Source organism: Ictidomys tridecemlineatus, chromosome 11, assembly GCF_052094955.1.
Source record: "Ictidomys tridecemlineatus isolate mIctTri1 chromosome 11, mIctTri1.hap1, whole genome shotgun sequence".
Classification (NCBI taxonomy): Eukaryota; Metazoa; Chordata; class Mammalia; order Rodentia; family Sciuridae; genus Ictidomys; species Ictidomys tridecemlineatus.
The window spans coordinates 10,126,117-10,154,088 of record NC_135487.1 but is presented as its reverse complement, the minus strand read 5'-3'; the positions used below and the strand labels follow the sequence as shown (position 1 = coordinate 10,154,088).

The window sequence follows — 27,972 nt, the reverse complement described above, 5'->3', positions numbered from 1 at the left end:
GTTCACCACATCAGAGGCAAATGGAAGACATTTTGTTAGGACAGTTTCCTAAAATAAATGGTAGAAGCAATCATTTGCTTCACATGGCTATAATAAATGAAATTTTGAAATAGGCAATTTCCTCCCAGCTGGGCAAATTTTCAAAGCGCCAGATAGCATGGCACTTCGCTGAGATGGGGGACACGTGCCTGTCTTTGCTCTGCTCCCCAACGCTGCTCAAGTGGGTTCAGGCTAAATCACTTATCCTTGAAGAACAGGTGTTTTCTCTTAGGACAGCAGTGTTCCCTCATGTTAGCTGGATACTGATGCAGGTGTGTCTTGTGACAGCGCAGGCAAGCCTAAGAAACGGCTTTAAGGTTCTGCGATGAAAGTAATGCAGGTTTCCAGCAGCATCTTGCCGCTAACTTTAAAATTAGAACACTTTAGTGTTCAGCAGTACTCTGGTCGTCGATTCTGCCTTCTACCTATGAAAGGATAATGACTTTCCAAGGCCACGTGTTTAAGCTGTGAAAACGTCTCATTCATGCAGGGTTACTTCAACTGATATGAACAAAATCTTCAACATTTGCTGTTATTTACAGATGGTAATGAACTGTTTCATCTTCTTAAACATCATGTATCATTCTATGACTCTTTAGTGTTTATACTAATTTCAGCTTTGGGGCTTTTAAAGCCCTAGGGAGCTGGGGCTAAGTTTACTTCCATGCAACCCACCAAGATCTAAATCTGTGTTTTGTATAGATTAATTTTTCAAGACATCCTGTATATCAAGAGTTTTATTCTTTATGTAACCTTGTTTATTAACCTCTACTAAATCTCCCCTAGCAAAGGTCCTGGAAAGGAAAATAATTCACAGGAAAGCAAATGACTAAAACACATCATGTGTCTTGGAATAATAATTTTTTTAAAAACTACAATTTGACAAACTTATTCTAGCCAGAATATGTTTGAATTAATTACACCACAAATTCTGGTCTCTCTAAAAACAAGGAAACTTCAAAATGGTTGCTCTTGAATGAGGACATCATGCCTCCTTCACTATTTAACCCTTGTTATGGATGTTAGTCAGGGAAAAAAATCCTGGCTAGGTGTGACGAAAAGAGCTTGACTTAAGGAAGTGAGAGGGCGACTCCACAGAAGGGTTCTGAATGACAAACAAACAAACAAACAAAAAAAAGTGTTTCCAATTTCAAATTCAGGCTAAAGGCTGAGTAGATAAGATTATGCAGTCATACAAATGATTTAACAAAAAGAATTTGGGGGAGAAGGGTAGAAAGGGATTTTTGGGGGGAGACTGAAGCAAAATCTCAAGGATGGCTGGCTTAGGGAACATGGATCCTGCGACAAGGTGGCCAAGGCTTAAGAACCAGTGAGAGCACAAGACAGTGTCAGCTTAGAAAGAGCATTTTCCTAAATGTGGGACGATACCACAAAGTTGAAAACACTTAGAAAAGGATAAGTTGAGCCTTAAGAAAGTATCTCCAATGCTGTTTTCAATGAATATGAAATTATCTCATGAGCTGTAACGATAGGCAACCTTTAAATTCCAGTGAAGAGAACAGTGTGCACGGTACCTCCTGGCTATCGAGGAGGTACCTTGGCCTTAAACACTAAAGGAATAAAAACAAAGAAAGAAAAATACAGCAGAGAACAAGACGAAATCATTTAACCATGCAGTTGCCTGAGCCATGCCATACTAATTTGTTTTTCTTGGGGTAGAAGGACCCTTTTATTTTGCTAATATGGATGACAAATGAAAAGTACCTAGGAGAAAACTTAATTATTGGGAAAGAAACATAGTTTTCCTGAGGGGAAAAAGATAATTTCAAGTGGTTTCACCAAACAAGGGAAGATTCTTGTGAAGTCTAAGAAATGGTTAGTAAATCACTTAGTAAAATATGATCTAACAACCACTTCTCCCTTCTACAAGGGAAACACAGCTTTTTTCAGTGTATATGAAACCATTATGAAGTGAAATGGGAAACGGTTCCAAGTGATAAACTGCTGCCATGGCCAAAGCTGCAGAAAATAACAGTATAGTAGAGACACAAAAGTAAAATAAAATTTTAGATTTTCACTAGATGACACTATATATTTGTATGGTGATGAATTACTCCTAGAGAGAATCTAATTAAAGAAGAGAAGCATATGACTCATTTAATTAATATCATAACACCCCTTTCAGCTCTGGAAGACAGAAAAGTCAAAGCAGTACAATTTAATAGGTCCCATGTCCCCAAGCTATCTTTTCTGCTCTGAAACTACTATGCGAGGCTATTCCCTTTCCAAGTGTGTACATATGGATTAACTGCAGATTTGTATACTTTGCCTTAAACACAAAGCAAGAGTTTGAAATGTTATTGAGAGCAATGTACGTGTATATGTGTGTATATATGTGTGTGTGCACGCACACATGGACACACACACACACACGTATTGGTACTGGGGATTGAGCTCAGAGATACTTTACCACCGAGCCATATCTCCAGCCTTTTAATTTTTTGAGACAGGGTCTCACTAAATTGCTTAGGGCCTTGCTAAATTGCCAAGGCTGGCCTTGAACCTGTGATACTCTCAGACTCCCAAGCTGCTGGGGTTATAGGTGTGTGCCACTGCATCTGGCTCAAAATCTTATATTTTAAACTTTTACCTTTATTGCAACCAGGCCAATTCTAAAATACATCTGCTTATTGAAGAAGAATGGTGCCAGGCAGAGTCACACTCCATCACCCACACGTGGCAGCTCTGCTCCTGCCCAAGTCCCTCCTCCCCTTCAGATCCTTCCCCCACAAACACTAGCCCACTCACCCATACTTTAAATGATTAAAAGCCAAAAAAAAAAAAAAAAAACACCTGCAAAAGACCCCTCCCCCCCCCAAAAAAAATACTAATGGTGCAGAGATCAAACCATGGAACTGAGAGGTAATGTACCTTTACCAACCCAAGCCTTGATTTTCTCATCTGTACAGCAGGGCAAATGATATCTTCTTTCATGGGTTAATGATAAAATTTCTTTTTTAAAAAATATTTTCTTTTATTTATTTATTTTTATGTGGTGTTAAGGATTGAACCCAGTGCCTCATACGTGCAAGGTAAGCACTCTACCACTAAGCTACAACCCCAACCCCAATTATAAGATTTCAATGAAATAAGATGCATAAAACTGAAGGCTAGTATACAGTAGGTGCTCAATGACAGCACCTATTACAAACTTTTCTTCACTGCTGATGGTTGGTTCAACCTGTGTCCTTTCTAACCTTTTTTCTCCTCTCCCTGATAGCTACATAACCAACAATTCTTCTGTGTCATAGCCAAACCTTTGGTGGGAGAAACCAATGATGTCTATCCAAAATAAGTTTTGGATTTATTGTTATTCTGCCAACAAATGAAAACAATTATTTTACTAAAAATTTTTTCTTTTTTTTTTTCAATATTTATTTTTTAGTTTTTTTTCGGCAGACACAACATCTTTGTTTGTATGTGGTGCTGAGGATCGAACCCGGGCTGCACGCATGCCAGGCAAGCGCGCTACCGCTTGAGCCACATCCCCAGCCCCCAAAATTTTTTTCTTAATAGTTATGTACTCAGTTCCTGAATATTATTTTTTGAAATGAAGGCAAAAAGCTCTTGAAACTTTCTCTATTTTTCTACTGGGAATTGAACCAGTATTTGAACCAGTATTGTCATTTATCAGCTACAACCCCAGCCCTTTTTACTTTTTTTAAAATTTTGAGACAGGGTCTGGCTAAGTTGATCAGGGCCTTGCCAAGTTGCTGAGGCTGGCCTTGAACTTGTAATCCTCCTGCTTCAGCCTCCTAAGTCACTGGGATTACAGGTGTGCCCCACTGTGCCTGGCTCTAAACTGTTTATTAAAGCTGAAAAATTAATAATTTAGGGCTGGGGAGGTAGGTCAGTGGTATAGCACTTTCGTAGCATGTGTGAGGGGTCCTGGGTTGAATCCATAGCACTTTAATTTTTTTTAAGTGAACATGATATTTGTGTTCCCCTTAGCAATTATACTAATAAAAAATTGATTTATGAATAATATATCATGGGAAGGTTAGCTTACCCATTGTTGATTGCATTTTTTTTTTAATCAAAGTTTCTTCTTACTTTAGTTTAACACTAAATATGCTAACAGTATTAAGGGAAGAATTTAAACCAAAGTATTCCTAAAAGGGAATTCATAGTAAATATAATCTTGAATCTTACCACTAAAAATTGTAGTACATAAACATTAGTTCTACATAAATATTCTAAACAAATATGTATATACATATACATATATATATGTATATATATATATTTTGAACATAGAAACAGAGACAGATATAAGCCAATTATGAATGAGGCTTCATTCCTTTGCTGACTTCTTAGCTTATATTAAACTTCCATTTCTTTGTTTCACCTACCATTCCCGGGCGAGCTTCTTATAAGCCTTTTTAATATCAGCCTGACTGGCTGTTCGGCTGACCCCTAGGACTCTGTATGGGTCAAAATCCAACGCAGACAGAATTTGCAGGATCAGAACCAGAACTATCAAGAACTGCCAGGAAATGCTCAATTTTTTCACTTCCATTTCTCTTCCTTTCCAGAGCTGAAATGATTGAAGAGGCAGTAAGTTTTAGTGGTAGAAACCTGGACAGTCTTGCTTTTCAGGTAAAGGTATAAGATATATAGATGAAAAACAAAATAAACAAAACCTGTTTTGCGGGAAATATGTCAAGCTGTTTGATCATATCTTTTAAAATCAACAATCTCACTACCACTCTTGAATATCACAATTAAGAACAATTATAGATGAAAAGATAACAGCAACTCTCTAGAATCCTTGGATTAGAAAAGCTTTAAAAATGACTGAAAATGAGATGAAGAAATAAGTGAGTGTGAAAACATTAGTAAGATAATCAGGGCAACTATATCTCAAATACATTATTTCATCTACCCTGACAGAAAACTTAAAATATGTGGTTTAAGATGACTTCACTGAATATGTTAAATAAAATCATGAAGTCACAAGATTTACCATGTGCTGAACTATAGAGTGAAATCACTATGCTGTTCTTGGGCTTTCAGTAAGTACAAATATAAAAGTGAAATACTCTAGGCAAGTCTCAGTATGCCTCAATTTTATGTTTTTCTCATCATGTCCCTTCGAACTAGGGAAAAAAAAAATCAAACCGCTTTTTAATTTAATCATCACCAATATGGTCATTACAAATGAAAACTTCAGATGAGAAAAAGCAGTTGCTATTTAGTTTTCTACAGAAAGGAGAAATAATGGCAAAGAGTGAAGAATAGGCCTGGTCTTAAAATGTCTTTCGCTCTATCTCTGGTGAGTGTAGTGATTGAGTTCATTGTAGATTTTGGAAATATTCCTGGCGGTTTCATGAGCATGTTAGGGCTAGTATCACAGACATTCACATCCCAAGATCATGATCTGTGTTTACCATACAATGCTTTTTCCATGGGTCACATGTGTCTTGACATCTCATAAGCTACTATGTGTTAAGGTTCAAGTGTGTAATGTGATGCTTTACTCAAAAGGGGCAAAGCTTAACAGCAGTGGATTTTTGTTAAGTGGAAGACTAATGCTGCCTGGGAGTCCCCACAAAATTGATTAATCTGATGACCAATGCTCAGAATTGCATGCAAGCCGAACCAAATCCTAAAGCAATTTTTTCCTAAAGACAACCTCTTCTGTCCTAAAGCAAAAACAAACAAACAAACAAAAAAGCGAAGGCGAGGTGGTTACTGGTTAAGCACATGGGCTTGGGAACCAGACTCTACCGTCCTCCGCCACTCTGTGACCTAGGACGAGTTACTTAAACTTACTAAGCCTCAGAGTCCTTATTCATAAAAGGGGAATGAATATCACCACCTGGAAGGATCGTCACGGGGGTTAAACGTATGTAAAAGACGAAGCAGAGCCGACAGTGAGGGGTGGCATTAGCGCTAGTTCTGCCACGCAGCGCTGCGCTGCCTGATTCAACTGTGTCAGTCCAGTCCCTTCAGTTAGAGGTGCGGGGCGGGGGCTGTGAAGTTCTCTGCTGACAGTCTCGAGCTCCACGGTGCGGGCCTCAGGGCAGGAAACCACCTGCCCAACAGGTAGGATGCCCGCCCTCGGGGCAGCATCCCCCGGAACAGGCGGCGGCTCCCGGGGACACGCTCTAGGTCTCAGCCGGGCCTCGAGCCACAGGTCGCAACCTTCCAGGAGGCGGCCCCCTCCCCCGCCGCCCCCAAGAGCCCTGGGCTGGGCCCTGTCGGCTCTCGGTTCCCCCCGGGCCCAGTGGGGACCGGAACGAGAAGGAACTGACGGGAAATCCCTGAGCCTGCCCGGCCCCGCCGCGTCCGCGGCTCTGCGCGTCACGCCGGGAAGGAGTTACCGGGAAAGGGCACCGGCCCAACCGGCTGCAGCGTCCGCACTCCAGCTAGTCCGCCGGGCCGGGAGCTTCCCGTCCACACCAGCGCTCACCCCGGCCTGGGGAGGGGAAAGAGGCGGGGACCCGGCAGAGGGAAGGCACGTGATACTTAAAGGGCCCGTGCACCAAAGTCAGAGACTGACCTGAGTTAGATATGCTAGTTTGCGAATATATTTTGACCCTTTCTACCCGCCGTGGTCGCAGGGACCAGGCGTGGTTGCTATAGAAACGAGGCGCACTCTCTGGCTGGATCCGAAGGGTTGATCGTGACCAAAGAGACCGAGACGTGCCTCCTAGCGAGGCGACGTCGCTATGCATTATGGGATGCCTGGAGGACCTCCCGGATTCACTGAGGGGTTTCCACTCCTACCAGGAGATGGCCCTCGTCTAGCAACGGTTACTAAGATGGGGAAGCAATAGCTGGTCCCTGTTCTCTTTAACCCTATTCATAGAATCCTGGAGCGTCAGAGTTGCAAGAGGCCTTAGGGATCTTTTTCTAGTCTGACTCCTCCGTATGCTGAGGCCAGAGAAGGTCAGGGACTTAACCAAGTCCTAGAATCCAGGACTCCTGGTCCTGGGTACCTATCAGGAGCTCCACTCTAGAATGTGGAGGCACAGGTGAATGAGGTGAACTTTTTTTGAACCATCAGAGGTCCTTTGGGGGCACGAAAAAAGCTTTCATATTTCCCTGCCCTTGTTCTTGTTGTGGTGTGGACCAATCAATAAAGTCAATACGAGTATAAGTTGTAGGTATAGGTTATAGACTGATCCTGGGTGTGTAAAGCAATTGCTGTGGTAAAACTACCTTATCACTTGTAACAGTTCCCTCCTTGCTGGAGCAGCAGGAATGGAGTCACTATGGCTATAGGAGCAAACAGGTGTGGCTGTAGGGACTCCATCTCAGCTATTCTAGGCTCCACCTTAGTTTTTCTGTTATAGCTTCCATGAAGAGACAGTTGCAGGGCCCATTTCTGAGAAAACAAAATGAAAGCTGTTTTCTGCTAAATTAAAAAAAACACAGTCTTCTGTACTTTGTTCCCCACAAAATGTACTCAACCCAGGATATGGTGGTCTTGGTGACCTATATGACTTTGAAGTAGATTCTCACCCCAGCTGACCACCTGTTTGTTGTCTAGCACCTGCTGGACCCAAGATGAGGTTGACTGAGTTGTTCTGCTAACAGCTTTCTTTTTAAAATTTTTAAATTTTTTAATCTTATTTTTTTTTTTAGCTTCTGTAACTTGCTTGCTTACTAACTGAAAAATTCCATAGATGTGGTTTTCCTCCTTACATAGCAAATTTCCCTCAGGGGGGCTACTGTTCTTTCAGAGGGTCACTTGGACTCTGTTAGACTCAGCCCCTATACAGGTATAATTGGCAATATAGGTAAAATAAAAATTCTTCAAATGATTTCAAATTCGGATTTGGTGTATTTTCTGAGCAGTCTCCCCACAACATTCTTAGTTTTCTATCATTTATTTATCACTATTTATCATGCTATACCTTTTATTTGTTTATAATTTTTATGATCTATCTCCTGACTGCAATGTAAGCCCCTGAGGCAAAGGTTTTATTTTGTCTGTGTGGTCCTGGAGGGGGATCAAACTCAGGGCCTTAGATATGCAAAGCTCTGTCCTGAGCTACCTCCTCAGTCCTTAAAGGATCTTATCTGTGTTGTCTACATCTATATTCTTTGTGCCTGCACAGACCTTGGCACATGTAGTCTCCAATACTTGTGAAATATGTGAAAGAATGGAGCTGCTTTTGATTTTCTCCAGTATTGGGGACTGAATTGAGGCTCTCAGTCCCATGCTAGGTAAGTGCTCTAATCGTTGAACTACACCCCAGCCTCTGAACTACTGTTCTGCAGCTCAAGTGGTTTCATTTGTTAAGTCAAAATTAGTTGTTTTGGGCTGGGGATGTGGCTCAAGCGGTAGCGCGCTCGCCTGGCATGCGTGCGGCCCAGGTTCGATCCTCAGCACCACATACCAACAAAGATGTTGTGTCCGCCGAGAACTAAAAAAATAAATATTAAAAATTCTCTCCCTCTCTCTCTCCTCTCTCACTCTCTCTTTGAAAAAAAAAAATTAGTTGTTTTGGACTGAGCGTGGGTACTAAACCCCAGCAGATCAAAACAGTCTCTGTAAGCAAAAGTTTTGCTCAAAGGAGGAGGGCTGGAAGTGGGAAGCAGGCCTCAGATCTGCAAGCTCGCTCTTATTCAACGGCAGAGTCAATAAGTGGAACAACTTTTGTGGCTCATTTTCACGGTGGAAAATGGTGAGGGCTGAAACAAGGGTCTGGGTTATCCTCAGGATGGCAAACTTGCGACTCTAAGGGATGTCAAGGGGAGACATGAAGAATGTCCATGTGCTAATGCTGTTTTCAATGCTAAATCACTCAATACAATTTGACTCTATAGGTTCTTTTTTTTTTTTAATCATTGATTAAGAACCTAGTTAAGAACTTAATCAAGATTAAGAACTAGATTATTGGGCTGGGGATGTAGCTCAAGCGGTAGCGCGCTCGCCTGGCATGCGTGCGGCCCGGGTTCGACCCTCAGCACCACATACCAACAAAGATGTTGTGTCCGCCGAAAACTAAAAAATAAATATTAAAAAAATTTAAAAAAAAGAACTAGATTATTAATCAAGAAAATGACAACCTTTAGTGCTGGGCACTGCAGTAGACATAATCAATTCAAAACAAACAATTCTAAGTTAACTCTAAGCACTGCAAACACACTTAATCATGACAGACTCATGCCAGACATTCCCTCTGCACGCTCAGCTTAAGTGCCAAGTCTAGAGTCTCAAGTCTTAGGGTTTAAGTCCAGCAGATGCACACTTACTCAGGCTGCCGTGATCAGGTCGGGAACTCATGGAGGCTTCTCCTGGGGTGGAGCTGATGGCTGGCTGAGGAGAGAGTCCTAAAGAGAAGTCACCATTCTCACCAGGGTCTTCACTCTTGGTTTTGTCAGGGTTGTAGAGAGTGGCTTGTCCTTAGCAGGCTATGCCTGATTCATATTGGAGGGCTCTGGAGGCTGTGCCTGGTGGACCTGCAGGTTTATTTTAAACTGGAGTTATTTAGGCTGAGGCCATTCTTAGGTTAATGCCATCCTTACAGTTATATAGGCTTCATTTGGTGGTGACAGGAGGGTAGTTTCTGGGGTTCATTGCATTGGGGTTGGCTGATACCTTAGAGTGCGACAGGAGTGTGAGTAGAGAATTTCCTGGGGCTTATGGTATTGGGGTCTGGTGCCAGTCAGGTTCTTTTTGTGCTACTTCCCTCTGGCTGAGGCCTGGACTTTTAAATGACAAAAGTTTCAATTTTACCCCAGAGAAGGAGGACAGGTGGGGGAACAGTTGCAAATAGTGGCAATGTCCTTGGACTTATTATTCTGAATATCCTTCAGTCTCTCTAGCCAAAATTCTGACACCAAGCCAAAGCTAAGATTTTATCTGACCTGAGAAAACAGGAGAGAAATAATAGCCAATTCCCAAACAGGCCAGTTTTAGCCAACACGATAAGTCTCCCTTGTGTGTGTGTGTGTGTGTGTGTGTTGCTGGGGATAGAACCCAGGGTCTTGTGCATGCAAGGAAAGTACTCTACCAACTGAGCTATATCTTCAGCCCCAAGTCTCCCCTGTTTTAACCTGTGTAAGGAAAGTTGATGAACTCAGCCTAATTCCATTTTAAGATTGGGAGCCATCTTGTCACAAAGTCATGAAAAGATAATTTCTATTTTATTATAAATTACTGAGATTTCTAAACTTGTTTGAAATTCCTGGCCATGCTCTGAACACACCCATTCCTGGCTCCCTTTAATCAAATAACAACCCTCTCTAAAACCTTAGTGGTGCCTCATAAATCCTGGCTCCCCTTGATCAGATAACAACTCTCTCTGAAACCTCAGCAGCACCTCGTAAATTCTGATGTTGGGATCTGAATTTACTCCCTACCTTGAAATATCATGCCATGTAGATCATTAAGCTGCTATCTGCCCTTGTAATATGTTTGCCAGAACCCTGTTGGCTGTAAGTTCCCCAAACACCCCCCCTTTGTCACTTTTTATGCTATATAAACCTTTTCTTTCCTGAGAGCTGGGCTGATCTCTAGCCCGGCTTTGAAAGACACAGCCGCTGGCCAGCTTTTGTGTACACAATACAAACTTGCTTTAATTTGATTTAAAATTGGAGTCAGTGGTCTTATCTTTGCGTCCTGGTTCAACAGAGTAACTTTGAAACAACTAATCTGCTTTCTGTTTCCTCTTTCTGCTTTCCTTAACTTTGGTTTGTCTAGAAAGTCAACCTCCCCTGCTCAGTTTATCAGAATGTTCATTCCATTTTATGGTATGAAGTGTTTCCCGATTTTAGAATCATGAAGCAAATTGAGATCTTACAGTATTTTTGTGTTTTGACATATTCCAAAGTGGATTCTTGATTGAGAGTGTATTGTCAGGTGGCCACAGAGGAACATGCCTGTAATCCCAGCAGCTCAGCTCTGGAGGCTGAGCCAGGAGAATCTTGAGTTCAAAGTCAGCCTCAGCAAGGTGAGGTGCTAAGTAACTCAGTGAGACCTTTTCTCTAAATGAAATACAAAATGGGGCTGGGGATGTGGCTCAGTGGTCGAGTGCCCCTGAGTTCAAGCCCCAGTACCCCCCCCCAAAAAAAAAAAATGTGTAGAGTCAAGTCCAGTGTAGTGGTGCACGCCTGCAGTTCCAGAGACTCAGGAAGCTGTGGGAGATCTCAAGTTTGAGGCCAGCCTGAGCAATTCAACAACCCCATCTCAAAATAGAAAGGGCTGGGGATGTAGCTCAGTGGTAGACCTGCGTTCAATCCTCATACCGTAGGGATGAAAGTGTGTGGAGAGTCAGGTTAGGGTTTGAGTTCTGCATATCTCTGCCTGTCTTTGACTTCCCTTCCCTGAACCCCAGTGTCTACATCTGTATATCAGGCAAAGATTTTTTTCTCTGGCAGGATTTAGTCAGGGATAAGTGATATAAAGCTTGTAAAGTGAGTAGTACAAAGGTGGCGTTTAGTAGACGCTCAACAGAACAACTAGTTTTGAAAAGTAGGAAGAAATGAGCACAAGAAAACTATCATCGTTCAGAAGACTAGATTTCTGCCAGTGTTTTTTCTTGGTGGGATGTGACAGGGTGGGAGGGAGGGAAGGGGGGCTTGGAGACTGTGTAAGGTAGGCTTGGTCGGATGAGACACACGCCTTTGGAAGGTAAGCGCCAGATCCGAGTCTCCGGGAGGAATGGGAGCAGAGGCAGGCGGCTAGAGGGAGCCTCACGCTGGACAGGGCTGAACGCGTCAGGACAGACAGGGCTCTAGGCCGGGCTTTCCCTTTTGCTAGTCGTGTGAGTGCCCGAGTCTCTATAAAAGAGGGTCATCGTGCCGAAGGCAGGGAGAGGAGAAGGTGCAAAATCGCTTACAGTTACCTGCACGCGGCAGCGCGGGCCGCAGGAGGGCCCCCGAAGGGCAGCCCCGACTCAGGGGCGGAGCAGTGGCCTCGGGGTTGACCCGAGGGCGGGGCAAGGGTAAGTAGGCGGCATTGGTGTGGGGGCGGTTCCAGGGGGCGGGGAAGTGACGTAACCGCACGCAGGGGGCGGGGTTAAGGCTCAAGGGCGGAGAATGACGTGGGGGCAGGTCCTGGGCGGGGCGAGGGCGGAGCAGCGTCATGGGTCGGGTTGTGGGGCGGGGCGATAGGCTGGGGGCGGAGCCAAGTGGGCTCGGAAGTAGCTGTGGCTCGGCCTAGGGGCGGGCTCCCGGGACGCGGTGCGGTGCGGGGGCGGGGCCTGCGGAGGGCGCGAGGCGATGGAGGGGCGGGGCCTGCGGGGCGCGGGGCGCGGCCCGGCTGCCCGGAAGCTGGCAGGGTCCCGGGTCCAGCGTTCTGCCGGCCATGGATGAAGCGGACCGGCAGCTCCTGCGGCGCTGCCGGGTGCGCTTGGTGAGCGAGCTGCAGGTGGCCCCGCTCTGGGACGCTCTGCTGAGTCGCGAGCTCTTCACGCCCGACATGGTCGAGGACATCCAGGTACGCGTGTGTCCCTGCTCGTCTGCGTTCTCTGCTCCTTGCGCGGCGCGTGGACGTTCACGTCTCTGGTGGGAACCGCGAGGATGTGCCAAGAAGGCTGTAGAAGCCACCCCTTGGCCTAAAGGCCCCCTCCCGCCCTCCTCTCTCCGCGTTGCACATGCGGTGCCCATCCCTCTTGGGGAGACCCCGAAATCCTGCAACAGAACCAGAGAATCCCAGGCCCCCCTGGTTGCGGTCTGCTAAGGAGATTCGACGCCCCGCACGCGTGTCTTGTGAGGAGGAGGCTGTGTGTTTTCATTCGGTAGCACAGAGGTTCTGGACGCCCACTGCTGTCCCCTGAGAGAGTCAGATCCTCTGAGAAATGGGGCAGCAGTGATATAGCCCGAGGACGAAGCGAAACGGTATGTGAAATGGGGCGGCGCCAGGCGCAGAGTGCCCGTGCCCTTGTCACCCACCTCCTGCATGAAGTGAGAGGTTTTGAAAATGACAGGCCCTGATGTGGGGGATGGATGGACTAATAAAGGCAAACTTGAGGCTTTCTAAACAAGCACTTTCACATCTTTGCCCAGTTTGAGCCTCACCACAGGCCTGTAAAGATACAGGAAGGAGTATTTCCTGCCATGATGTGAGGTGGGTGTGAATGGCCAGCTGGAGGCCCCTGGCTGGTGCTCCAGGGGCTGCTTTACAGGCCAAGGCTCCATCCTCTGCATCATCCAGGAGCTTGGCCTGGTCCTGAGAAGGCTTCTGTAATAGGATAAAGTGGTCCAGCGTCATATGGGTAATCACCAGTTAATAATAAAAGAAGTATCAGGAGAACCTGTTCTGTGGCCCATACTGGGCAGTGAAAGTGGTTCGAGGCCATAGTCCTTGCTTTCAGACACATGCACAGGGACCACAAGATAAAGGGAAGGCCCACAGGTGGACACTAGAGCAGCCTCTGCCTTCAGCCTCATCTCTAGCTGAGTGTTGCTACCTTTTTCAAATTTTGAGAGAGGCTGGGAATCTCAATTTCTGTCATTTTTCCTTGACTTAAGATGTTAGCAACAAATTCACATTTTTTTCAAGTAACCACAGGTGGCCATTTTGCCACCACTGGTATGGCTGGTATAAACACACAGGCTTAGGACCTAGATGAATCTGGACCCCCATTCTGGCTTTGTTACATGCAGGTTGAATCAATATCTTGTATCCAAAATGCTTGGGACCAAAATGTTTTGGATTTTGGATTTTGGGAGATTTTTGAAATACTTGTATGTAAATAATGAAGTACCTTGGGGATGGAACCCAATTCTAAATAAGAAGTTCATTGATGTGTCATATATATACCTTATACACATTCCCTGAAGGTATTTATTTTCCCAAAGTGATGCACAATTAAATAATTTTATTGTTGTTGACTATGTCATTATTATTACATTAAATATATTTTCTTATGTATATGAAACTTTTAATATACACCAATAACATGCTCATTGAAAAAATTATAAAATAAATACCCACGTACTACCCACTTTAAGAAATAAAATAACCACTATCTTTAAAATACACATTCATGTCCTTCTCCCCCAAAGATAATTTTTAACATAATGTTTTATGTAATCTTGTGCATGAAATAAAGTTTCATAAAGCGAATTTTTCCACTTGTATCATTTTTGTGCTCCAAATATTTAGGATTTTGGAGCGTTTTTGATTTTCAGATTAGGGTTGCTCAGTCTGTATTAGTGAATAGCAAAAAAAACTAAAACAAAAAACTTTTGGTGACTCAGTTTCCCTCAGGAGTAAGGTGAAAAAGTTGTAACTTAGCCCTTTGAAGTGGTTGAGGGGGGAAAATGAAATGATGCATCTAATATCACCATTAGTGCCCAGAGAAATCGCAACACCACTGTCTGTTTGCAGGAAGCCATTTTGCCAGAGACACTTATCCTCCCAGTAACATGGAGGGCTATTGTTCAGTTTAGTAGCCATTGGCCACATGTGGCTATTTAAATGGATATTAAGTAACTAAAATGAAATAAATTAAAAGTTGGGTTCCTCATCTGTTTGTCCCAGGCACTCAACAGCCACAAGTGACTGATAGCTGGCATGTCAAACAGCTCAGATGCAGATTTGCAGCACCATGGAAAGTTATCTAGGACAGTGCTGCAGTAGAAATTTTGAGGACAAGATGGTGTCATATCCCTGTGGATCTTGAGGTCCCACCTCTATTTTTGTCCTGTGGATCCTGAAGAACTTGTCCAGTGTCAGATCTCCAAGAAAGGGCAGCAGATAACCAGCATCTTGTCTTCCACCTGTTCTGGGTCAGTCTTGATCATTCTGTCCTCACGTCCCACCCAGTCAGTGCCTATGTCCTGTGGATTCTCCCTCCTGATCTGTCCTCTCATTTCTCTCCATTCCAGCCATTTTTGGCACCTCCCGGTGTGGCTGTGGCTCACTCCTTTCCGTTGTCCTCCCTGTCTGCAGGTGACTTTTCAAAAGTCAGATCTCACTCTGTCGCTTTGGTTGCTCCTCACAGCTCTCAGGATGAGTTCTAGGCCTGGCCACACAGAGGTCTCATCCCTCACCACTACCCACCTCCTCCCTTCAGTTTCTGTAGTTCACTGTTCATTCTTCATCTTCCCTGGGGTCTCAGCTAAGCCTTCCCATCCTGGGGCCTTTCCAGCCCCCAGGGCTGAGTTGGCTGGCGGTTGTACCCTGACAGCCTCGTGGGCTTTCCCTTGCTGTGTCACTGGTGCTTTTCCTCCCTGTACCCCCACTAGATGTTTGCACCTGAGGACTGACCCTGTCCCTGCTGTGCTTTTAGCACGTAGCACCATGCTGGGCACATAGCATGTGCCTCTGAGATGCTACGTGACCAGATGAGCAAAGGCTGCAGAGGAGCGTGGGCTCACGTGCAGCTCAGTTTCTGCCTGGTGGCCTGGTTGTCTAGACTTCTGCTAGGTGGGAAATGGGGCACAGGTGAGGGCCACATGAAGGTGCCTGGGGTAATGTATGTGTGATCTTTCTCTCCAACAGCTGGCAGGCTCTGGGTCTCGCCGGGATCAGGCCCGGCAGCTGGTCATAGATCTTGAGACCCGAGGGAGGCAGGCCCTTCCTTTGTTCATCTCCTGCTTAGAGGACACGGGCCAGGACACACTGGCTTCATTGCTGCGGACAAGTCGGCAAGCGGTAAAGCGGGATCCTGAGGCCGTCAGATCCCTGGACCTTGTGCCAGAGGAGCTGTGTGTGATGATGCTGGATCCAGTGAAGCCATCCTTAGGAAAACTCACCCCGGTGGTGCTGGGGCCCAGGGAGCTCCCGCCAGCTAAGCTCAGGCCAGAAGTTCTCAGGCCAGTGGACGTTGGTTCTGGAGAATTCAGGGATGCCCGTGAGTACTGAGAGGGTGGTTGGTGGGTGGGCATGATGCGTGGTCACTGGTGACTGGGTACGGCTAGGTAGGCTGAGGTTCAGAATTCAATCATGGTGTTGCCTTACTGAGTGCTGATAGGTGGAACATTCTAGTAGGTCTTCAGAGACATAATTTTGGCAGGTGCTGAATTCTATTTTGGGTGTCCCTGTTTTTGATCAGAGTGTTGAAGCCCAGCTGTTCTGGATTTGCCTTTGGGTCGTGGTGAGTAGCTTGGACTAGCCCATGGCTTGTGGCAGAAGGGGGTCAGCCTAGCGTGGCGTACACCCTGACCTCCTTCCCTCACAGCAGCCCTAAAAGGCAGTATTTAGTGCTGTCTGTCCTGAGTGACAGGAATGAAGCCAGGTCCAGGGAGGTGAAATATTTGCCTGAAGTCACAAGGTTACATCCAGTAACATGCATAAATCCCCAGAGTGCAGCTGGATGATTCTCTCCACACAGGTAACCACTGCCCAGTTCGTCATGGTACAGAATATTCCAGTGTCTTAGGAGACTCTTCTCTTTCCGTCTGTCCCCCTTCTCAGCCTGAGGTAGTCATTGTTCCAGTCTCTGTCATCATTGATCCCTTTTGCTTGAAGTGCAACGTGAGTGACATCCCATGTGAGAGTCTGGAGTCTCTGGCTTCTTCCTGTCATATCTGTGGGATCCAGTCACTGTGCTGTGCGGTCAATACTTCATTCCATGCGGATGGTGGCAACTCCTATTCTGAACAGCTTAGGGTTTATCTAACCTCCTGTTGGTGGTTTATTGTCAGTTAGGGCTTTGCCTCCAGGGATATTTCATGTCCCCCACCCCTACCTCCAGGCACTCTACCACAGAGCTATTTCTCTAGCCCATTTTATACTTTATTTTCAGATGGGGTCTCACTAAGTGTCCCAGATTGGCCTTGAATTTAGGATCCTCTGCCTCAGCCTTGTGGGATTACAGTGTGCACAACCTCACCTGGCATGTGCTTCCTGTTCTGTGACTGCCTAAGGGACCCCTGTGTGGCATTGAGCTAGTAACAACAGTAGGGTTAGGTCATCCACTGCTTGCTGTCTGCCAAGTGCTTGCATGATTTAATTTAATCTTTCCAACTCGGGTGAAGCAGGTGCTATGGTTTTCCTATTTTACTGTTGAACAAAGTAAGAAGAGTCTTTATTTAGCTGCCTGGCCATGACTGCTCCCCCACAAGACCCATAAGTGTCTCTGCAAGGAACAGTCCCGAGCCTGAGCATTTTAGGACAGTTAAAGGCAAAAACCACATCCGGGTTGCCGTAGCTGCAAGCAAGCAGGTACAGAAGCTGAGCTGGGCAGTTATCAAGACGATGCAACGGGTACATTGGTATTTCCCACAGGACTTTCCAGGTTGGCATGGCAGCAAGCCAGCAGAAGGGAAGGGGGTCAAAATGACCCTAGTTCAGTACATGTTAGAGAATGGTTACTAATGTCTAGACAGTCAATCTTGACAAGGTACGTTGCCCAAGAAAAATGGAAACCAGGGGCTAGGGATGTGGCTCAAGCGGTAGCGCGCTCGCCTGGCATGCGTGCGGCCCGGGGCCTCAGCACCACATACAAACAAGGATGTTGTGTCTGCCGATAACTAAAAAAATAAATATTAAAAAATTCTCTCTCTCACTCTCTCTTAAAAAAATGGAAACCAAAGAGAACAATTTTACATTGTATAAGAATTGCTATTTTGTGTTGCCAAGTATGCTCTGCTAGGTGACTATTAGTGGGAACAGAGGCGGGCTTTCCCATGGGAGAAGCCTTTCGTACATGATAAGGAGTCTCAGGGTAAAATGGAGTCTGGCTTATAACAACGTATATCTTCAAAAGAAATCGTGGTTATCCCTCTGATAGATGCTACCAGCTTGGCTTTCAAAAATGTGTTTTGTAATCTCGTGAAGTGAGGGTAGAGGTGATCCTTCCTCTGCGTCCTTGCCAACAGTGACCGCCCTTTTTGATGCCTTACACGTTTTCCTGTGAGCCGTGTGAGAAGTGCTGTCTGTCCTGATGACTGTGACTTCAGACAGCCTGCTAAAGCAGAGCAGCCAACAACATGAGGAAGTGAGGTTCTGGAATTGTTCTTATGCATTATTGCCTGGCTAGGGAAGAGGCAGGCAACATACAAAGTTCCCATGTTGCCGTCTGGTTCTGAGAAGTGTCTGTTTGAGTCATTTAGGACCAACGGTCTGGACTTGAAGTGTGCTGTCCTAAGGGTAGATAGATGATACTAGTGATAATAGGATCACCTTAAATATGAATATCACTTTACTGTGCATGCTGTTTTTTTCTAGGTCGTCTAAACTGTACCATGGCCATATGCGGTGGTGCACACACCTGTAATCCCACAACTCAGAGGCTGAGGCAGGAGGATCATAAGTTGGAGGCCAGTCTGGGCAACTTAGTGAGATCTTGTGTCAAGATAAAATAAAAAGGAACATACGTTATATATAGAGATATGAAAAATTGTTCTCTATATGTGTAATAAGAATTGTAATGAAAAAAAAAAGATAAATAAAAAGGGCTGGGATGTAACTCAGTGGTAGAACACTAGGTTTCCATCCCCAGTACCAAAAAATCAAAAGCCCCAAAACACTAAAAAACCTCAAGAAGTAAACAAACAAATGATGCCGGGTAGTGGCGGGCAGGGAAAGCCCCTCTGTTATCATCTCCAGTTTGTAGGGGAAGAAGTGGGCCTCTGAGAGCAGGTCACATGAGGGTTCCGGTGCAGCACTGGGCTCTGACTTCTGGTGCTGGTCAGTTGTCCTTTTTAGGTGCTGGGCATGAGGTCATGGGCACTATCCAGGGTTTTCTTAGGTGGATTTCCTTCTGCAGTTGAGGGTAGGAACATCTGGGCTACGGCAGCAGGGCCACTGGCAGGACTTCACGGGGCCTTTGCTGAGTCGGCCCGGGAAGGGTGCTGTAGGAAGGTCAGTGTGTCTGAGCAAAGAGCAATTTTTATTTTGTCCCCCTCCCCAGGGATGTTTGGCAGTGCCTAGAGGTACATCTAGTCATTACTGCTGAAGGTAAGTGGGTGCTGCTGGCATCTGGTGGGTACAGGCTGTGGATGTGGCTGTACATCCCATGACACATGGGACAGCCATACAAAATAGAGTAACCCAGCCCAAAATGTCAGGGTGCTGGTTAGTACCCCTGCTGCTCTGGAGCAGGAGTGTAAATAAAAACAAAAATGGGCACACTCAGTGTTACTAAGCTGTCGATTATGGCAGGACTGATGTGCCCATCAACTGGGAACTCACCACAACCCTGATGCTGGCAGCTGCTTCTCTTATCCTGGGATACAGAAGGGGGAACAGAGGCTCAGAGACTCTGAGCAACTTGCCCAGGGTCATGCAGCAGATAAGTGGCAGGGCTAGGATTTGAACCTTGGCTCCAAGATCTCACTCACTCCATCTACTGCCTCAAAGAACAAATGGCTCATCTTCTTACTTGTCTCCGTTTATGTGCCACCAGAGCACGTGGCTTTGTCTCTGTATATTGGGGGGAAATGTGTTTGCTTCAGAATGGAATGAGCTTTTAAAATGGGATGGCTCGGTGGCGGGTGCTGGGGTTGTGGCTCAGCAGTAGAGTACTTGCCTTGCATGCACGAGACCCTGGATTCGATCCTCAGCACCACATAAAAATAAATAAGTGAAATAAAAGTATTATGTCCAACTATAATTAAAAAATAAATATTAAAAAAAAAATGTGATGGGGCTGGGGATGTGGCTCAAGCGGTAGCGCGCTCGCCTGGCGTGCGTGCGGCCCGGGTTCGATCCTCAGCACCACATACCAACAAAGATGTTGTGTCCGCCGAGAACTAAACAATAAATGTTAAAAATTCTCTCTCTCTCTCTCTCCCCTCTCTCACTCTCTCTTTAAAAAAAAAAAAAAAAAAAAAATGTGATGGCTCGTGTGTGGCTGCTTGTTCCAGCCAGGGCCTCCTGCAGTAGGGAGCTGGGAGAGCTGTTGGTGGCTGTATCAGGCAGGGTTCTTCTGAGAAACAGGACCAACAGTCTCTGTGTACATACGCATCTAGAAAGAAACTTATCATAAGGAATTGGCTCTTGTGATTATGGAGGCTGAGAAGTCCACGACCTGCTGTCCCCAGGCTGCAGACCCAGCTCTGCAATCCTGGTTCATGTAACTCTGGTTCGAGTCCAAAGGCCTGAGAACCAGGCGCACTCAAGTGTCAGTCCCAGTCTGGAGACAGAAGTGTGACGTCCCAGCTCCAGCAGTCAGGCAGAGAGAGCGAATTTCCCTTCCTCCGCTTTTTTGTTCTTCTCAGGCCCCTGGCGAGTGGGGGAGGCCTGCCATGCTGGGCCGGGCCCCTGCTCTGCCCAGTCCACTGAGCCAACCATCTCCTCCAGAAGCTCATCACAGACACACCCACAGGTAATGGCTAACCAGATACCTGGGCACCTTGTTGCCCAGTCAAGTTGACACAAAAATCAATCACCACCATGACTTTCTCTGCTCGTGCCCTACCTGGGTTGGAATTTTCTTGAAAGTAGAAGTTGGCTCTCTGAGCCTCTGATTCTCTCTGGCTCAAAGGGACAAATGACAGCACTTCCTTGTTGGAAGCACAGCTCCAAGGGTGAGTGAGGCAGTCCTGGGAAAGGACTTCACCCAGGGCCTCACATTGCCTGAGCCTGGATCCAGTCGGTCAGCTCGCTGCCTCTGATTTCTGAATTGCCAGGGCTGCTGAGGGGCTAGTTCTGCACCTCCCCTTCCTTCTCTGGGTAGCAGAGAGGAGCAGTCACATGCTGGGTTTCTGTTCTCGTGACTAAAAGGCTCAGGGGTCACTCTAGTTGAACTGGGCTAACTGGGCTGCGCGAAATAACCACCAAGAGACACAAATACCTTTGTCTTTGGGGTTGCTGTGACGGCTCCTCTGACCTTAAGGGTCTGCAGAAAGAGAGAGAGAGCAAGAGCACGCACTGACCCCTTTTATTGAGGAAAAGCTATTCAAATGAGGCAAGGGGTCAGGTTTCAGGGGGCTGAGTCTGTCTTCATGATGTCCACTGTCAGCAGGTTGACTGACACCTGGGGAGGCCACACCCGAGGGTACAGTAAGAGAAGGGGACACACACAAGGCACTTCCATGGAAGATTCTATCCTAAACAGGGCAAGGGGTTATATTACAAGGGAACAGGTGAGCATAGCTTCACCCATGGGGCTGTAGCAAGACACCCATTTCTGTGACTGAGCGCCTCAGCACCCAGCTAGGGAGTGTAACTCAGTCACCCGTACGGTTGGCCTCCCACAGTCACAGCTCAAGTTTTAAGTTGGAAATGGTAGCTGGGTGCCATGGTGCACACCTGTAATCCCAGCTACTCGAGAGTCGGAAGCAGGAGGATCGTGAGTTTGAGGCCACTGGGCAACTTAGCGAGACCCTGTCTCCAAGTAAAAAAGGAAAAATCTGGAGTGTGGCTCAGTGGTAGAGAATCCCCTGAGTTCAGTCCTCAGTACTGAAAAGAGAAAGGAAGAAGAGAAGGAAAAAAAGAAGAGAGGGAAGGGAAGCCGCTGACCGGCCTGGATACTCCCCTTTTTACTGGGGACAAGGGCGTGTGCCAGTGACTCGGGCCATCAGACTGGTTCTTTTGTACTTACACTTTACACTTGGCCATGGGAGTGCGTTCTCCCCACGTCCACGGAACAAGTTTAGAGAAGCTGCTCTTGTGCACAGGTCTCTGTCCCTGTTGCTGCTGGCCCCGCCCACTTTCCCCTGGTGTGTGAGTTGAATTGCTCCTTCCAGCGCCTGCAGACTGTGAGCCCCATTCGGAACCAGTGAACTCTTTGATAGTGGATAATGGTTATATTTTTGGGGGTGAGTGGAATTTTGGGAATGAGCAAACATTCTCAGAATGAAGCCCGCAGACTAACAGGAGTCCTTGGGCTAGATCAGGCCATTTCTAATTTATAAAGTGCATAGGGACTGCTGTTTAAAAGGGCAAGGGTGTAGTTCCCAGCAGGGACCTGGTGGGAGCCCTGAGCCATAAGTGGCACCTTGGCCAGAACACAGCAGGGCACCACTGTCACCCCAGGCAGCACTGTGGCATCCTTGCTTCAAAGGGAAAGAATGTCTCAGAGCTTTACAGGCTGGCGGCCACTGGAATTCTTGCTAATTGAAATTATAGAGTCATCTTCGCTCATTGATTCTCCTTCCGCAAATATTTCTGGAGGACCCACTGTGTGCCAGGCCGTGGACCCCGCAGACCGTGGGCATCTGCTGCCTGGACCGTCTCTGACCCTTTCTGTTTTGGGGTTCCCGTAAGTGGAGCCCCGTCTACAGTCCTCAGCGTCTGGCGTTCTGATGCAGCGCCTGTTTTAAGGCCGCCTGTGGCACCGCGTGTGTGGTGGGCTGTGTGGCTGCTTGTCAGTTTGTGTGTCCGTCGCCTGTTGTTGGGTTGGTAGCGTCGCTCGGGGGCTTTATGAGGAGGCCTCTTGGAGATGTGGCCAGAGGCCCAGGGTTTGTGTGTGTTCGACTTTGTTAGAAACTTCCACTCAGTTCTCCACGGTGGCTGTGCCACTTGATCCCATCACCAGCAGAGCGCGGGGTCCCGGCGTGGTCCCTTGGCCTTTCCCTGGGGCCCCAACACTCACGTTTCTCTTTCTGTCTGTCTCTCCAGATGCTCAGGAGCCGTCGAGGGGAAACGCAGATTTGGTGAGTCTCCGTGAGACTAGGGGCCTGTCCCTCTCATCAGCCTCGCCCCTTCCCTGCAGCCGTCAGGAGTCCTGGGGACCCAGCCCAGTTGGGGAACGAGGTTCCGGCCCGCGGTCCATGGCTCTGACCTGGGCTTGGTGCTCACTGAAGCCATCGAGTGGTTCTGCTTCACCCCAGCGGTAGAATCAGGTCCCACCTAAAGGGCGTCCTCAGCACAGGCCGTGGTGCTGTTCCATGCCAGGACACTCGAGCTCTTGTCCCCACCTGTGTATTGTTGGGTGGCTCCTGGGCGCTGCCCTGGGATGGAGGCCACAGGGAGCCCTCAGTCTGTCCCGGGAGGGAAGCTTGGCAAAGGAAGGCGCAAAAAAAGGGCAGCAAGTCCCAGAGCAGGAAGAGGCAGCTGTGGGAGGGTCGCAGGGGCTGGGCCGGGGGAGGTGGCCTGCGCCTCCGGGGCCAGACCTGGGCGAAGTCTGCGGACACAGCTGCCTCATGCCCGCCAGGTGCACCTGGGTGAGAGCCACCTACTGGTGTGTGGCACCAGTGGGTCACAGGCTTTTTAAGCCAGCTGCTCCGTCCCTGAGCACAGAGTCGGGAGCTTGCGTCTCTCCATAGAGGGGCAGCCAGTGCCCGCCCTGCGGCTCCCTGGGTCCCTCTGTGTCCTGGAGTCCCAGGTGGGGCCTGCAGTGGAAGGGATCCCCATGCCTCTCCCACCTCTCAGTGTCAGCCCCTGAGTGAGAAGCAGGGTCACCTCCTCCAGGAAGTGGGACAGCCCCGCTCACATTGGTCCTGTCCCCTGTCCCTGGGGCAGGCGTACGTCCTGCGCGCGGACCCCTGCGGCCACTGCCTCATCATCAACAACGTGAGCTTCTCCCGCGCATCAGGGCTCAGCACGCGCTTGGGCTCCAACGTGGACTGTGAGAAGATGCAGCGCCGCTTCCGCTCGCTGCATTTCACCGTGGAGGTGACGTGCAACCTGACTGCCAAGGTACAGTCACCGCATGTGGGGGAGCCGAGGCGAGTGGACTGCGCCTTGTAGGGGACCCTGGGAGCAAGCTGGGGACTTCCCAGATGAGCACTGCCCCTGTAGGACCATGGGGTGTGGCCCAGGGTGACACTCAGGAGGCCATGAGGCCTGCTGCCTGCATGTGACACGTGCCTCAGTGTCCCTGTCTAGAAGGCCAGAGGAGTCCCCTGGGGGGCTGCTGTGGGATTACAAGCAGGTGCCTGAGCTCAGACCTTTTCCCCTGAGCGTGGGGCTGTCGTGACGATTACCTCAGAACTGGCCCTTGGAGGCAGGGCGAATGCTGGGCCCTGCCCTCTGCGGCAGGCAGGTGGCCTGATGGCCAGTGCTCTGGCTCACCTGCAGCCTTCCCTTGTAGAAGATGGTCCAGGCTTTGGTAGAGCTGGCGCAGCGGGACCACCGCGCCCTGGACTGCTGTGCCGTGGTCATCCTCTCCCACGGCTGTCAGGTAGGAGGCCTCTCCCCGACCCTGCTCCCTCCCGTCAGGCACAGGCGAAGCTGGGCGAGAGGCCCTGCAGGACTCCTGTCCCTCATGTCCACCGCACCCTCGGCTTTGTGAAGAACCGTGCAGCCCTGTCCACCTGTTGCCGTTCTCCCAGGGGGCCCCGGGTGGGCAGCCTGCTGAGAGAAGCCCGCAGGACACGAGGGAGGGGCGAGCTGTACTCTCCAAGCTTCCACCCGGTTCTGTGCGAAGCTGTGTGCGGCCCTCAAATCCTCAGGCCCCACAGGGTGTTCAGGCCCTTGCTCTGGGGGACTCAGGCACCGGGACATGCTCAGGGCTTGGCCAGTGATGTGCTGACTCACTGTGGCCAAGCCCCTGCCCCTGGCCGGGCCTTGGAGTCCTCATCTTTTATGCTGGAGGTTGGACAGCCCAACAGTCACCCCTTGGCCTTCACCCTGTTTTCAGAACACATAAAAATCAGGATTTTCCCTTCTTGGAAACCATCATGGTCTGGCCCGCCAGCCTGCCACCCTCCCAGAGCGGAACTCTGGCCTGTCGCCAGCAGGCGCTACCTTTTGGGCTTTTCACTCACAGTGTGGCAGCAGGGGTGTCCCCTGAGCCCTCATGAGAAGTCTCAGGCCCCATGTGGACCTGTGTCCAGAGCTTTGACAGGTGGCCATGTGCTCCTGTGCACAGGAAGAGCCCTGGAGCAGCAGCTCTGACTGCTCAGCGCCTTGGGAGGATGCCTGGGCGGGGCCGGGGAGCCGCATTTCCTGAATGTTCTGAGTGATGCGGATGCTGCTGGTCCAGGGATCACACTTGGGGGGGCTTCCGGTCTAGTGGCAGCTGGCCAGCACTCTTGATAGCTGGCCTGTCCAGGGACAGATGCTGCTCAGGGTCCTTCCAGGATCAACCTGTTCTGTCACAGTCAGTCCAGACCCCCAGGGGGACCTTCTGAGTGTGTGGCCCCCACAAAGCCTCTGTCTGGAAAGGCCACTGGATTTCTGCCGTGGTGACTTGGTTTTAACCAGGGCCCTTGTCTTCTAGGCCAGCCACCTCCAGTTTCCGGGTGCTGTCTACGGCACAGATGGATGTTCTGTGTCCGTTGAGAAGATTGTGAACATCTTCAACGGGACCAGCTGCCCCAGCCTGGGGGGGAAGCCCAAGCTCTTTTTCATCCAGGCCTGTGGTGGGGGTAAGCAGCCCTGATGGGGAAGGAGCCTCTGCCCGTCCCGTCCCCAGCAGCACCTCCCGTGTCCACAGGGCCGCTCCAGGCAATCAGAGGTACCAGGCACGGTCCCTGCTGCAGGGTGGCCGTGCTTCAGCTGTCCAGAGGAGGCCCAGGCTTGTCCGCTCTGAACAGGGTGGTCCTCATTTTACACTGCAGTAGCGTCACAGGCTCCTGTGACTTTGGCAACTTCAGAATTTTGGTAAAAACAAAAGCAGTGGAGAGGGTGGAAAACTGTCTTTCTGTTTTCCTGGTCGTCTTTCCTCTGTGGGGGGGACTGAAGCCACAGCTGAACGACAGGGAGAAACCGAAGAATCTAGCCATTGGGATTCCCCAGAATCCGGGTCTTGGTGATTTAAGAAACCTAAAGGATTATTTGTAGTTTTGCTTTATGCTGTGTCACTCCATTTTCTGTTACGTAATCAAACACCACACACTGGATGATTTATAGAGGACAGAGGTTTGTGTAGCTCAAGGTTCAGGAGGTGAGGAAGGGCAGGCTGTGGTGCATGGGAGGGTCTTGGTGCATGTCAGCCTGGCGAGAGTGTCACAGAGAGAGACAGAACAAGCTTGGGTCCCTCTCCACTTCCTGATTTTTGAAGACTGGATCTCGCTAGATTGGTCTTGAACTTATATGTTCAAGTGATCCTTCTGCCTGTGCCTCCCCAGTAGTTGGGACTACAGGTGTATGCTGCTAGCCCGACTCCTCCCTCCCTCCCTCTCTCTCTCCCTTTCTTTCTTCTATCTTTCATATCCGGGATTAAGTCCAGGGGTGATCTACTACTAAGCTACATCCCCCAAATTTATTTTGAGACAGATTCTCACTAATTTCCCATACTGGCCTCCAACTTGTGATCCTCCTGCCTCAGCCTCCCAGGTACTTAGAATTATATGCATGTGCCACTGCACCGAGCTTATTTCCTAGTTTTCATATAGAAAAGAAGCTGGGTGTGATGGCAGCACCTGTAGTCCCTGCTACTTAGGAGGAAGGCTAAGGCAGGAGGATCATTTGAGGCCCAGAAGTTTGAAACCAGCCTGGGCAACATAGTGAGGCCCATCTCAAAAATCAAAACAAACAGACCAAAAAAAAAAAAATTAAAAAGACAAAAGAGGAGTGCTGCTTTCCTGGCTTGGTTATGGTGGTGGTAGTGGGGAACGCCAGAAATTCTGTCCCAGGTGACCCTTCTGCCTGGACTCTCCAGGGTTGAGACAGTTGAAAGGCCTGTCATTTTCTTGTCCCTTTGCTGGACCTGTTAGAGAAGTGGGCACCATCATCCCACACAGCTGCCCAGCCCGCCCAAGGGGACTCTACAGCATGGAAGCCGCCACGAAAACAAAGCAGAATTCACCGGAGCAGCAGGGGACAGGCCCCAGGGAGTTTCTTTTCTGCTGCTTTTCCCCATCCGCTCTGCTGCCTGGTGTTCAGTGCTGTTGCCACACGGTGGCGCCACATCAGCCGAGAACAGAAATGCAGAACTGTCCCCATTCCTTGCAGGGTGTCCTGTTTATGTGCGTCAGAAACTCTGCCCTGCATTTTGGTGACTTTCGTAATGCTATTTTAGAACTCACTTATAATTTAAGATAATTTTAAAATGCCACAATATTATCCACCCCTTCATTGAGAGGTGGCACGGCTCCAGGGCTGAACAGCAGGCCTTGAAGTCAGTAACTTGGTGTGGAGTTAGTGTGACACAGCATGACACGTGTGGTCCACGTGATAAAAGCCAGGTGGCTGCCTTGATGAGGCCCAGCTGTCAGTTTTGGGGTGACCTCCTCTTGAGTTCAGACACTAAGCCGAGAAGGCAGACAGCAGGCACATGTGCCACCTAGTTGTGGTTGTGGGTTGTGTGTGGAGGGAGCCCTCCTCCTGCTGTGTGTTTATTCTGTGGGGATTAGTCTTGCTCTATAGGGAGTTTTGAGTTAATGAGGCTAAGAACCAAGCTGTGCCTACAGTGCATAACCCTGAAGGCCAGGCCTTCACATCAGATTTGCAGTGTGAAGACAACACATGTGTGGAGATGCAGCTGGCATTTCTGTATGACTCGGCCTCTTCCCTTTCCCAAACACCCCTGTCTTTGAACCCACTTTGTCCTTTCATTTTCACACAGTCTCTGCTCATCCCTGTCTCCTTTGGTCCTCCTTATGGTCTCTCCCACATATTAGTCAGTTTTCTGGTACTATAATAGAATACCTGAGGTTAGATATTTTATAAAGAAAAATGGTTTACTTGGCTCATGGTTCTAGATTTTGCCCTATGTTTTCTTCTAAGAGTTTTATACTTTTAGGTCTTAAAATTAGGTCTTGATCCAATTTGAGTTAATTTTTTCTATATGGTATTAAGGAAGGGTCCAACTTCATTCCTTTGCATGTGGCTATCCAGTTGTCCTAGCAGTGTTTGTTAAATATTGTCCTTCCCCCCTTGAAAGGTCTTGGCACCCTTGGACTTGGTATCATTGGACTGCATTGAGGCTCCATTCTAGTCTGCTGGTCTCTGTGTCTGTCTTTATGCCAGCACCACTCTGTTTTGATTATTTTAGTTTTGTAGTAAGTTTTGAAGTCAGGAAGTTCTCCAGCTTTATTCTTTTTTATTTTTCCAACATTGTTTTGGCTTTTTTGGAATCCATTGAGATTTCTTTTGAATTTTAGAATTTGTTTTTTTTATTTCTGCAAAAAACATCATTGGGGGCTGAGGATAGAGCTCAGTTGGTAAAGTGCTTGCCTCGAATACACACAGCCCTGGGTTCAGTCCCCAGCTCCACCAAAAAAACA

The 27,972-nt window shown here is 48.1% G+C and overlaps 2 protein-coding genes and 1 long non-coding RNA gene across 9 annotated transcripts in view; 1 reads left to right on the top strand and 2 right to left on the bottom strand.

Moving 5' to 3' along the window:
- Positions 1–6,520, bottom strand: part of Dnajc16 (DnaJ heat shock protein family (Hsp40) member C16) — a 40,313-nt gene extending 33,793 nt beyond the window's left edge. For 3 of the 5 annotated variants that reach the window (XM_005317487.5, XM_013364682.4, XM_078025345.1), the window contains exons 1-2: positions 6,387–6,520; positions 4,413–4,597 (exon numbers count right to left, since the gene is read on the bottom strand). In XM_005317487.5, coding sequence (XP_005317544.1) covers positions 4,413–4,579 — 167 coding nt within the window. In that variant the 5' untranslated portion in view covers positions 4,580–4,597; positions 6,387–6,520. Of the gene's footprint in view, positions 1–4,412; positions 4,598–5,881; positions 6,351–6,386 lie in introns of those variants that run through there. The other 2 variants (XM_021733656.3, XM_040287954.2) reach the window with 2 other exon arrangements.
- Positions 6,521–8,838: 2,318 nt separating this feature from the next.
- Positions 8,839–11,976, bottom strand: LOC144367891 (uncharacterized). The gene is made up of 3 exons (XR_013427461.1): positions 11,865–11,976; positions 9,271–9,477; positions 8,839–9,019 (listed from the first exon to the last, which is right to left on the bottom strand). It is a non-coding gene; the product is annotated as an uncharacterized LOC144367891 (long non-coding RNA).
- A 270-nt stretch (positions 11,977–12,246) lies between these two features.
- Casp9 (caspase 9) overlaps positions 12,247–27,972 on the top strand; it is a 21,916-nt gene continuing 6,190 nt past the window's right edge. The window contains exons 1-7 of one of the 3 annotated variants that reach the window (XM_078025343.1): positions 12,317–12,457; positions 14,507–14,754; positions 15,470–15,821; positions 22,478–22,512; positions 23,321–23,497; positions 23,892–23,981; positions 25,023–25,170. In XM_078025343.1, the coding sequence (XP_077881469.1) occupies positions 15,683–15,821; positions 22,478–22,512; positions 23,321–23,497; positions 23,892–23,981; positions 25,023–25,170 (589 nt within the window). In that variant the 5' untranslated portion in view covers positions 12,317–12,457; positions 14,507–14,754; positions 15,470–15,682. The other 2 variants (XM_078025344.1, XM_078025342.1) reach the window with 2 other exon arrangements.